This window comes from Lepisma saccharinum, chromosome 1, assembly GCF_977018435.1.
Source record: "Lepisma saccharinum chromosome 1, izLepSacc3.1, whole genome shotgun sequence".
NCBI classification, from domain to species: domain Eukaryota; kingdom Metazoa; phylum Arthropoda; class Insecta; order Zygentoma; family Lepismatidae; genus Lepisma; species Lepisma saccharinum.
Genome location: NC_139229.1, coordinates 140,291,670 through 140,303,849, shown reverse-complemented (window position 1 = coordinate 140,303,849; position 12,180 = coordinate 140,291,670). Strand labels below are relative to the sequence as shown.

Below are 12,180 nucleotides of genomic sequence, written 5' to 3'. Positions count from 1 at the left end.
GTTGGGACCATGAAGATTGAATGTACAATGGGGAAAATGAAAAATCCAGGAACATAAAATTGCAGTTTCACTGTGTGTATATATATATATAGAGACAGTGCAACCTTGGCTTGATGCTTTTCAGGTGACTGCAGCTTAAAGTTTTAATGTGGGATGTAAAACATAGAAAATCTAAAATGCAAATGAATGATTCGATGTTTGATACTAAATTGTGTAAACATAAAGAAACAATAAGAAGGAGAATAGTGAAAACGTACCTGAAATTGCTGAGGAAACATCTTAATCAACAATGGCTGCAGTTCAATATGCAGACTGAACAAAATTTTCATGGACTTGTGAGGTAAATTACAAGGTTGAGATCCGCTAATAAATGAATGGCAGGGTGCACTAAGAAGTATGCACAGCTCTTGTAGCCTCTGCGTTTGACCATCCTGAAGCAATGTTTCTGACAGTGTAACTTGAGTTACAAACACCCTATTTATGACAATTGTTTCCCACATTTCCTTGCCACTAGGATTTGGAATGCTCCCCAAATCATCCCGCAAGGACTTTCCATCACAGAAAACTATCACATTCCCACTTCCTAGGTTAAAATCAATCCAAAATTCAGTATATGCAGCATCCTGAAAGCAGAAAACAGTTGTTACACAATCCACACAATAAAAAACTTTCAGTTTGCAATGCATAAAGTACCAGGTGATTATAATTAAACTGACTGTGTTCAGAGTGGTACAGCACGGGCTGTAATGAGCGTAGGAGTCTGAAACTTCGAAGATAAGCTAATGAAGCAATGCGCTCGTGAATTATGAAAAAAAGTTCCAATTCTTGCCACCAGGTTAATATGGCGCTGTAAGCAGTCAGAACGTGGAAATTTCCGTAACTCTGACGTCAGTATGTTATTCCAACGTCGGTGGCATTGCCTAACCGTTGTTTGAGCTCCCTGGTTGTTGTTGGTGATGCTTGTTGATGATTCATTTTGTGATGTGAATGTTCGTTGAAAATTAAAAAAAGTTGAATTTGATCGTGTAAAACACAATGGCTATTGCAAAGAGAGTGCACTGCTAGTGAAGTTGTTTTACCAGAATGGGAGCAATAGCAATGCTGTATTGCGGGAATATCGCCGACAGAAAGGGCTGAGAAGAGGGCCCATGTCAATTAATGGGCTAAAGAACATGATGAAGAAATTCGAGGAAACAGGTGAATTGGGTGTCGCATCAGGGAGAGGAAGGCGGCCCATCACCATGAAAATTGTGGACGAAGTTGCTGTAGCTGACCGTGCAGCACATGTCTCAACTTCTGCAACCTGTGCTCGATCTGTGGTACGTGAATTGTCTCTTCCCTGGTCAACAGTTCGCAAGGTTTTGATGTACATTTTACACTGGTATCCCTACAAGATTCAAACTGTGCACCAATTGAAACCCCAAAGATATTCCACAACGTCGTGAGTTTGCCCATCGGTTTTTGGCACGCATGGAAGTGGATGACATGTGGCTGGGGAATATTATGTGGACTAACAAGGAGCATTTTACTCTGGACAATGCAGTGAATACACAGAACTGTCGCATATGGGGTTAAACTCATCCACATGTTGTGCAGGAAAAACCATTGCACTCAGTTTACGTGACTGCTTGGTGTGGGTTCACTAGCTCCTTCATTCTTGGTCCGTTTTTCTTTGGGGAAATGACACCTCGAGGGCCTGTTAGGTGTACAGTGGCATCTGCACATTATAGGGACCTCCTTGTGCAACACATGATTCCAGCTTTACAAGAACGGAACTGTGAACACACCACCATTTTCATGCAAGATGGAGCAACACCACATGTCGCTCGCTAAGTGAAAGATTTGCTGCGAGAAACCTTCACTAATGATCACATCATATCTAGGCAATTTCCAGATGTGTGGCCTTCCAGATCACCCGACCTAAATCCATGTGACTTCTGGTTGTGGGGATATTTAAATGATCGTGTCTATCAGGGACATATCCGGTCTCTGCCTGATCTGAAGGCTAGCATACGACATGTCGCTCAGATTTCACCAGACATGGTGCCAGCAACTGTTGCCTGTGCTATACCGCTCTGAACACAGTCAGTTTAATTATAACCACCTGGTATTTCTTGACTAAAAAGTGCAAGCTGCACTATCACTAGACTGCGAATGGATGTTTATTTTATATTAAAAAGATATATTTCAAAAATTACTGTCATATGACCCTTAGAAACCAACCACAATGTGATTAAATCAAGCTCACTCCACAGGGCATGACATAGATATGACTATATTGGCTGAAATCAATAGAGTACTGACTAATCTGTTCCATCCCTAATGTATACGCACATACATACAAATCAGAGGTGTGGCGTGCATGTAGCCGGTGTTACCGCAGGTAACAGCAAAATGTCAAGAATTAAAAAGTTGTTTCAATAAAATGACAACATTGTTAAATACGTTAATGAACACTGTTGCCGTCGAGTAGATATTGCCTAGGACATTTTTTCTGCAGCCGACAGAAGCGAAGAGGGAGGCCGTTCCACTACCCTGAAGAGGCAACAAGGGAGGAGTAGGCGTCAATGCAAGGAAAGAGCAGGAAAGGACTTTGGTGTATAGTGTGTATAGTGTGCTTCATATGCCTGTTAAGGGGCCCTGTTGCCGTTCATGCCTACCGGATCAGCCAGTGTTTTCACTTGTCACATCGAATTGGCAGAAAAGGGCTAAATCCCACCTAAAATAGGAATGCCATTTCTGAGAAGCAACTATAGGTAGACTGCAGAGCCAAGGCTGGATTGAACTACAACTGAGCCCAGTTAGGTAATAGACGAAAATTTAGTTCCTTGGTGTGATTCGTGATTTGGACAAACCTTTCTGCAAAATACTAAGTTGGTAACAGTAGTACGTACAGCTGTGCTTCCCTTCCACACAGAAGCGGAGGTCTGTCGTCTGCCCAGTGCTCACCTCAGAAACGTCAAACTGGCCCGAGAAAAGTGTGTATCTTCCTCTTCCCCTACGAAATTACAAGGGTCTACCACTATTCATTGGATTTTCGTGGTAACTGTCTCATGAGTGGTAGTTCTTTCTAGGATTGTTTGTGGCTAAATCAGTGTGCTGATTGAAAAACAAGAACGAAATGAATAAAATATCTAGCTCGAAAACATGTTTTCTTTACCGGGAAGGGGGGGGGGGTAATATCTAGCAGGCATAATTGTCATACTGATAGCCGGTAACACTTTTGAAAAAGTCACGCCACGCCACTGATACAAATGGAGAAATTTTCTTCTTCAAATATATTCACATTAAATCCTTAACAAATTCTTGTTGTCAGTATTCCTGGTATTCATGATTAAAATTACCACCTGAGTGCTAGTGTTGCTTCAAATATGGCCAATGCATGTTGGATACATCCCTTGTTTATATTCAGTTAGTAGTAGGTAGTAGTAATGTGTGGTCATGGCTGTTATGGAAAAAACCTTGAAGTTAAGCAATATTTTTAAATATTGAGAAAATGATGTGAATACCAGGAAGTATAATGAAGGTGAAGCTGTGCTGAAAATGAAGGACAAATTATGATTGGCAAAATAATGCAGACGTAACTAATACGTATATACACACTGGCCCTTCTTCAAAGCAGTGCTATATCATGTGCATGCACCTCATGTTGTAAATGGGGCTCTCGGAAATGATTTGAAAATAAAGGAATTGACCTGTACTTGAACAGCTGGGACAGGAGAAAAATTAGAACATATCATTGCAATTCTTCCTCCAGAAAGGCAGGCTGGTCTAATAATAATAATAATAGAATTCACAATTTCATGACCAGGCTATCGTCACTAAAATAGGACATCATACCGAATGAAACAGCATTATTAGCATGCACATTTTCTTATTCTGGTTACATATAAGACATTAATTCATTCTGAAACTATTTTCATCTTCACACTTAATCGGATTTGCACCTGTTCCAAATTTCATACATTAATACATTGTTTATCTGGATGCATTGCGCAAGATGCTTCATGACTTATCGAGCAAAAAAAAGTGTTATTTATAAAGTACAATTTAAAACATTACTTGCATGGTAATATATCTTTTGAAAACTAAAGTGATTAGACTAGTGCATTCTTCGTAATTTCCTTGCTGCATTTCAGTATTATCCCCACGTCAGTCTTCTATCAATCAATTCTGTTTTTCATGATTTATTTAAAAATTTCATTTTTTTTTATTCCACAGGGTGGAAACACATGAAAACTTTTCACTTGTTCTGACTCATAAGACAGTTTAGAACCAAGAACTGAACAGCAGATGTTGCTCTTTCGCACATTCCTCATGCTTTGAATGACTTCAACATAGCATAGTCCTCTACATGCAGTAGTTCCTGAAAATCTCACCAGATGGCATATTGGATAATTTGAATCGTGAATAGGAACAAGCCCAGATTTATGATAAACAAGAGTCCTTACATTGCTGCTGTTTGTCCTTCATGAAGATTTTTCATGCTAAACCTATCATTGCACAAAATCATGAAAACAACCACAGTATAACATGTGATGGTTAATTCTGTATGGTATGAGTGCTTTAAAAATATATGTTGTATTAAAAATTATTGAATCTACAAAATATGACTTTACTACTCACAGCAGGTTTCTTAATTTCTTTCCCTCCAAAATTAGCAGAAACACATGGGTATGAGAAAACCAATCTATCTTCACCTAGAGATGAGTTAAAAATGTTCAGAAACTTTCTGCAGTCCTGTTGAGCCAAAATAAACAAAAAATAGTTACGTTCAATTCATATACACAACTTAAAGTAATCACATAAGAAATTGTAATGAACAAGTACAAGGTGTTTTAAAATGATTTGAACGATAAAAACACGTTCCATGAACAACACAACATAATCACTGATCGAATATCCAGTGAAATACTTTCAAACACATACTTAAGTTCTTTTTGGAACGGTCCCAGTAGTTCTAAATTCTGCCACCAGGTGCCCGGCTGACCAGTTGTAAAATGGCTGCCAGGGGTGAGGAGAAAGCATTTTACAAAAGTATGGTCGGTCGTCAGTGTGCAATTTCAGTTTCATAGACGACTTCATGAAGATTCACCAGCAAAGAACTACATTGCACTTAAACTTGGACATTACATATGTGTGAAATTGTATCTTATTTTGGCAATTTATGAATAAAATATAACGAGTTGAAATCGTTCACATCATTTTGAAACAAGGCATATAATGCATGCACATAATTTACATTAAAATTATTCAACAAAGGCAGTAATATAAAAATCAGACCTGTGTGCTTATTATCACTAAATATTTAAAAATAATGATGGAATATTGTTTTGAAGTATTGGTTCTAGTGACAAAATCATATTAAAGAATATTTTGTTCCCTTGTTCGTTGCCTGCTTGTGGTATGAGAGCACCTGAATATGTACGGACACAACTGTTTCAGGGTTGCTACAATTTTTTTTATTATGAAATTCCCTGACATTTCCAAGTTTTCCAGTCCAAAAAGGAAATTTTCCAGACATGTTTATCATCATCATTTTTGCCTTTGAACCTTGTGTTTTTCAATTAAATATATAATCCATTAAGTATTATGAATATTCACTTTCACAACTCTTTTTTTTTAGCAAATTTCATTCTACACACACAAGAACATGTGAAAATACGAAGAGTAAAATGTAAAATTACAATCGACATCAAATGTATTGGGTGCTACAATCATGTGCATCTAGATTCTAAATGGCTAAGGTAACAGAGGTCCATTATTTCACCTTAACAGATCTCCACAATATAAAAACAACAGAAAAAGTTCAAAAACCATACACAATTTTTCATTTTCAGGCAGATTTATAGTCATAGAAAATGCTGCTTTCTTGCTTACATTTATAAATACACAGCATCTGGAGAAATTTTTGTTGCATATAGGAATTCTATAGGAAATGCCAACAAGACCTCATCTTCACCAACCTTTCCGATAATTATGATCATATTGTCAATGTACTTTCGTTATCAATCAGATATCTGGACTGCAAGTTTTGCTTTGATATTCTTTCTAATATCTTGTATTATAAAAGTGAAAATTTATTGCAGAAATTCGAAGGAACCATAATTTTGCACAAGACTGAGAATCATAAGATTGAAAGAAACAAGTTTCTAAACTGAATCTTTTTTGGGAGTGGAATCACAAGTACCGAATCCAGAAGTGGAATTGAACTGCTTTTTAATTTTGCAACTTTTCTTCTTGCAGATTTCAAAATGCACGTCAATTCCAGATGATATGCAAAATCCTCTGACATTTACCTGATTTTTTCCTCACAAGCCAAATTCCCTGTTTTCCTGATTTTCCAGATGCATTGTAGCTACAATGCATCCCTGCACTTGCCAATGACTATGTCTCTTCTTTAGCCAAGAGTATAGAACTCTATGAAGGTCATGGATGGATGAAGCAGAAGAAGAAGGAAAAAAAACAGGTACAATGACGTGTCTATCAGCTGATACTGATATGAAGTACCTAGTAATCTTTACCATCCCTAGCAATAACATTAAATTTACATGAAAATGTTGAGTATAAAATTTGACACAATATGCAAGTTAGTACCATAATTGCCCTTTCACTATAATTGGTGCAAGCTTCCAGTTGACAGTACTGAGAAACTGATGCCAATATTGCCCCAAAATCTGGGACAATACAAGCTTCTGATATTGTTAATTTGATTATGTATGAAGAAACAAAAAAAATATTAATCTACCTTGCAGCATGTAATATATCACTTATTGACACTTCACAGTAATAGCTTTACTTTCAATCTAAATCTAAATCAATTTTGAACCTTTAAAACTATCTGTCCTCCATCACCCGATGCCACCTTTCCATGAAACAATTATCTCCGTATCATCTTGATGGGTTCTGGTGAAGAATTATTTTTTGAGCATTAACAACACACTAATTTTCAAGGACTAAAGTGGACCCTGCTAACCCAATACATATTTTGTACACTTAACGAACAATTTAAGAAAAAAAAAAACTTTGCTACATAAGAAAAATATGGCCATGGAGGTACAGTCTGTAGGCTAAAATATATGCCCAAATATATACTAACCGGCTCAAAATCCTTAATTAATATAAAAGAGGATTGAACTTCTGGTAGATCTGGTAACCACCTCTTCACACCTTCTTTACGATGATCTTTTGTTGTGTAACGGAACAATGCTTCTATGATGCTGATCTGCATATCATAATCACCACAGGTGTACAACAACTTTGCCAGTTCAGATCTACAATGAAACAACAAAAAAGCTTAAGTAAAGTTGAAAGGTGGTGATTACATTGTAAGTTTAAAACCTATTAGCAATAGTTATGGATTTAGGTTTCACTCATAACTAAAGCCCAGATTTTTATGTAATATCAACCCCTAAAATATGTACATAAATATGTAATAAAAATGTCTGAAATATGTAAAAAATATGTAAATTCATAATGAAATATGTACTATAAATATTTATTCCAAACGTTACTTCCTATTTTTGTTACATTTTTTCCTCACAAAGGGATATGTTTATTTCAAAAAAACTTACAAAAATTGAAGTTACAATATTACAATGCTTACATTAAGTATTTTTTATGTTCTTATAGAGCAAAAATATTAACCACAATTTGAATATATTCAATATTTAATATACAATGTCACCAGGTACCATTCAAAATGTTCAGTAGTAAATTTTCATTACCCAAATTTTTCACTCAAAAAGCACTTACAAAAATTCAGGTTACCTTTGATCTTGGGGCAGGCACTGTATTTAATTATTTAACTTACAATATGTTACCAGATACATTTCCAAATGTTCAGAAGTAAATGTTTGTCGCCGATCAGACAATATGTTCTTGTACGCAGAGAAACTTCTCTCCACGTCGCAAGAAGTAACCGGAGCGTACTTCAGGAGGTGAATGTGGTCGGGAGAAATATCATTGGGAGGGTTAACTGTTTCACCATTGAGAATGCGGCTCACTGTAAATAAGCTGACGTAACCTGGGTTTCTTTCAGTCACTGCGTCAAATTTTCTTCGAGCTTTCTCTCCCACATCTCCTCCAACAGCAGACAGTTTCTTTCTTGCATCCTCATATATATCCATGGCTTCCAGGAGAGGAAGCCCAACAGTTTCAAGTTTTTTTATGCTTGTATCAATCCAACCAAAATTGCTGTTTATGTATGCCACATCGCAAGCAAGTTTGGTGTCCTTGAAGAGATTTTGAGCAGTGCGTACCGATACAGCTGAGTCCGCCGAAAATGAGTCAAGCACAGATTTCACTTCTTCAAAATGTTGGTTGTAAAACTTACTTGCCCGGATCCAAGTGCCCCATCTAGTAAGAATAGGTTCCGGAGGAAGTGGTACACCTGGCAATTGTTCCTTGTAAACTTGCACACGTTGTGGTGCCTTCAGAAACACCTTTTTCGTGGAAGAAATAAGTTGGTTGACTTCCAGGAAATTGCCTCTCACCTCCTCAGCAATGCGTTGGAGAGCATGTGCCAAGCAAGTAAAGTGGATCAAGTTAGGATAAAACACTTTAAGTGCCGTAGCAGCTTTTAACATGTATGACGCACTGTCTGTGAACATGAGAAGAACTCTCTCTTCTTGTACGCCATCCGGATACAACAATTTAAGACTGTCATTCACAAATCGTGCTATGGTGGAATGATTAATACGCTCTAGAACTTTGCATGAAATGAGATGTGGTGTAGATGGAGAATCAGCAATTAGCGTTCCAACAATGAAATTACTTACATACCGTTCCAAAGCATCAGTTGTTTCGTCGATGGAAATCCACACATAGGAACTGCCTACTTCTGCCCTAATTGATTCTAAAGTTTCTTTGTAGGAATGTGGAAGATATCGCTTTCGAAGGGTTGACTCGTCAGGAAGTTTACGGCCACAATATTTTTCCAGAAAATCCCGGAACTTCGGTACTTGAATTTTATACCAAGGGATGTTTGCTGCAATCATTGCTTCGCACATTTCCTTGTAAAACACACTGAATGAAGAATTCTCTTGCATCTGGGTTAGTAAAACTTGCTTCTTTTCACTTCGTAGTTGTTTGTTTTTCACATAAAGTGAAGTGTGAACATGTTGATCTAATTGAGACTTCATAGTGCACCCAACTTTTTTATCGCACACTCGACAAAAAATAACTTTACCATCCGTAGTAAATGCATCATCGACTGCTATCCAAGATCGCAACTTTTGAGATAACGAGGAGGTAGGCGGAGCCATTCCAGCTTTCTACAGCTAAAACACTGTTTAAATACTGAGGCAAGCTCTTCTTAAAACTCCAATGGTTAAAATGAAAAGGCGACGAAATATATATATACGAAATTCTACGGTTGAGTTAACAATACTTCATTCAAGATTTGTCGCCGCCGGCTGCAAAAATCAAAACGATCACAACAATGTACGGATGAAAGGTAAGTGCCTCTCAGCGTTGTACTTGCCGCCTTCCATTGTTGGTTCTCTTCGTTCGCTGTGTGTTGCTTGCCGCTCCATGTTACAAACTGGAAACTGAAACACTGTCGAATCTTGATGTAATTGTTACGATGCGGCGAATCAACGAACTGCTATGTACGTACAACGAAGGCAAATCGCACTTTTAAGTTACTATATTTTTTTGGACCTGGAAATGGGGAGGGGAAGTGAGAAGATACTTTTTTAACTAGTAAGCCAAAAGTTCATTGGATTTTCCTCTTAAGGACTGTTTTATGTAAAAAAATATTTCATATCTTAGGAATATGTAACATTTAGTAAAATATGTAAAAATATGTAATATAAAACTTCACTGTGACATCTCTACTGACGTAATTCGTCAATATATTTTAATTCCACGCTTGTACATATAAAGGAAAAAATATAATTACATAGAAATCTGGGCTTTACTCATAACATGAGAAACCTAATCAAATTAAATTTTGTTTACTTACTGCATATAGCAATTGGCTATGAAAATTAAGATCATTTCAGCAGCAATAGTTGTAGATTTTCATTCTGGGCTATCATTTTGTCTAAAAACATAAAAGGAAAGTAGCCCCTTGTACAGGTTATAAAGCAATACAGAAATATAATATTGGATTTTGAATCAAATGGATACTACAATGAACATGGAAAAGAAAACATTAATCTCTAATACAAATTTATGTACAATATGCCATGAGTGTCAACAACATACATGATAATGATTAATAGTCAAAATATTGTGTACAAAAATATCAGTAATATGCATATGTCAGAACTACAACAATACACCTAATTCATTCACAAGATAATAGCCAAGCTTTAAACAAAAATAATGAATTTGACTTTGCTTTTACAAATTCCCACTCCTAGTGATACTGATGATAAAAATTTAAAGCTGTTCAGAGTATTTATAGGTTTTATAATATAATTATACCATTGCGCAATATTACATCAGTCTACTACAGTTATGCTTTAAAATAATCATAGGTTCACATAGTGATGTGATGAAGTATTAAATTTGCTAATTCCAACATAGTCATTGATAAATTTTGAACAATTTCAATGCTGATATCAAACTGATATATATTACTTAACAATATGAAACCAATCCTCATATCCTAGAGAAATACAGAAGTAGTTATAAGTTTATAAGAAATAAATTAAATGTAACCAATTTGAAAGTATATGAAAACAATAAAACCTTATACTATACTAAATACGAGGGGCGTTCAAGTCAATTCAAGGAATTTCGATATTTCAGAATAACAGAACACACCTAGACATATTTAAGACTTTGCTTAAAAGAGAAAGTTTACTATTACTGCATGGAGCACTAGCATCATGGGCAACGTGAGTCACTTGTTAAACAAGATGGGTCAGACCCTGTGGACGAGTGGTTAGCACATCGTGCTGCGATGCCAGGGGTCCCAGGTTTGAATCCCGCTCGGGCTTGGTTGTTTGTGAATGTCCATTCATCAATTTCATCATTTCATCACTCATCTCCATCTTCGCAAATTAGCCAAGAGGCACAAAACGCGAAGTAAAATAAACTAAATCAATCAATCAATTAAACAAGATAGCAGACAAGCCTGTGATTGCAAATGTGGAACAGCATGTTATGAAATTTGTTGTGAATTAAGGCATAAAACCAAGCAAAATTCACAGAAGACTTCAAGTACAGCACTGTGATGAAACTCTTAGCTGCAGTAAAATATTTGAATGAGGCAAATGGTTGAGAGAAAACCATACAGCAGTGCAAGACGATTCCTGACAAGGTGGCTTGGAGCCCACTAAAATTGTTCCAACGAACATTCAATATTCAGTAAGTGGCATACTTGATCCATGAAAATTGATGGATAACATGTCGCCAACTTGCAGAACATATTCATCTTTCTGTGGGAACTTTGAACACAACCATTCATGAACACGTACAGTACTGGAAAGTTAGCACATGCTGGGCACAAAAACAGCTCTCTCCAAGACAATGCATGGCTACATACTGCAGACCACACAATTTGTACACTACAATAACTCATGATGGAGCTACCACCACATCCTAACTTACAATCCAAACCTCACTCCAAGAGATTTCTACCTCCTTGAACCCTTAAAGGAGTTCCTTGAAGGCCAGCATTGAGGTGAAGCAAGTAGTCCAATCATGGCTCCAATGTACTGAGAAATATTTTTATGCTGCTGGTATCAAAGTACTAGTGAAATGGTGGATTAAGTGTATTAGTGTAGGGGGGGGGGGGATTACATAGAGAAATAGAGGTCTTATCTAGATGTTCAAATTTATTCTATTGTGCTCAAAAATCAATAGTCCGGGTTTGACTTGAATACCCCTCGTATAATTGGTTCACATATAAGATAATCTGAATATTAACACATAGTCATTTAATAACAAAATCCCATTTTTCCACACAATGTCTGTGCAAAATTAATTAAAACTGTGTATTTGCATAATTAAATTATTTCACTTACAACAGTGAGGAACATTTTTCAGCAACAGCAATTCTAAGCTTCCTGTCAGATCCCTCCACTACTTGGTTAAGGGTTTTCAATGCATCAACATTGTTTGAAAAACCCACATCCTTATTTGTCACTAGAGCAAGGAAACAGTCTGAAACTGATTCCACCAAAATATTCCTCATTTCAGGTTGTCTGTCACACAACACCTGAA

General features: G+C 36.6%; 1 protein-coding gene across 1 annotated transcript in view; it reads right to left on the bottom strand.

Moving 5' to 3' along the window:
• LOC146001733 (uncharacterized) overlaps window positions 1-12,180 on the bottom strand; it is an 83,574-nt gene that overhangs the window by 47,168 nt on the left and 24,226 nt on the right. The window contains exons 5-8 of the mRNA XM_083139432.1: window positions 11,982-12,175; window positions 7,100-7,274; window positions 4,627-4,740; window positions 258-623 (exon numbers count right to left, since the gene is read on the bottom strand). Of these exons, the coding sequence (XP_082995558.1) occupies window positions 258-623; window positions 4,627-4,740; window positions 7,100-7,274; window positions 11,982-12,175 (849 nt within the window). The remainder of the gene's footprint in view (window positions 1-257; window positions 624-4,626; window positions 4,741-7,099; window positions 7,275-11,981; window positions 12,176-12,180) is intronic.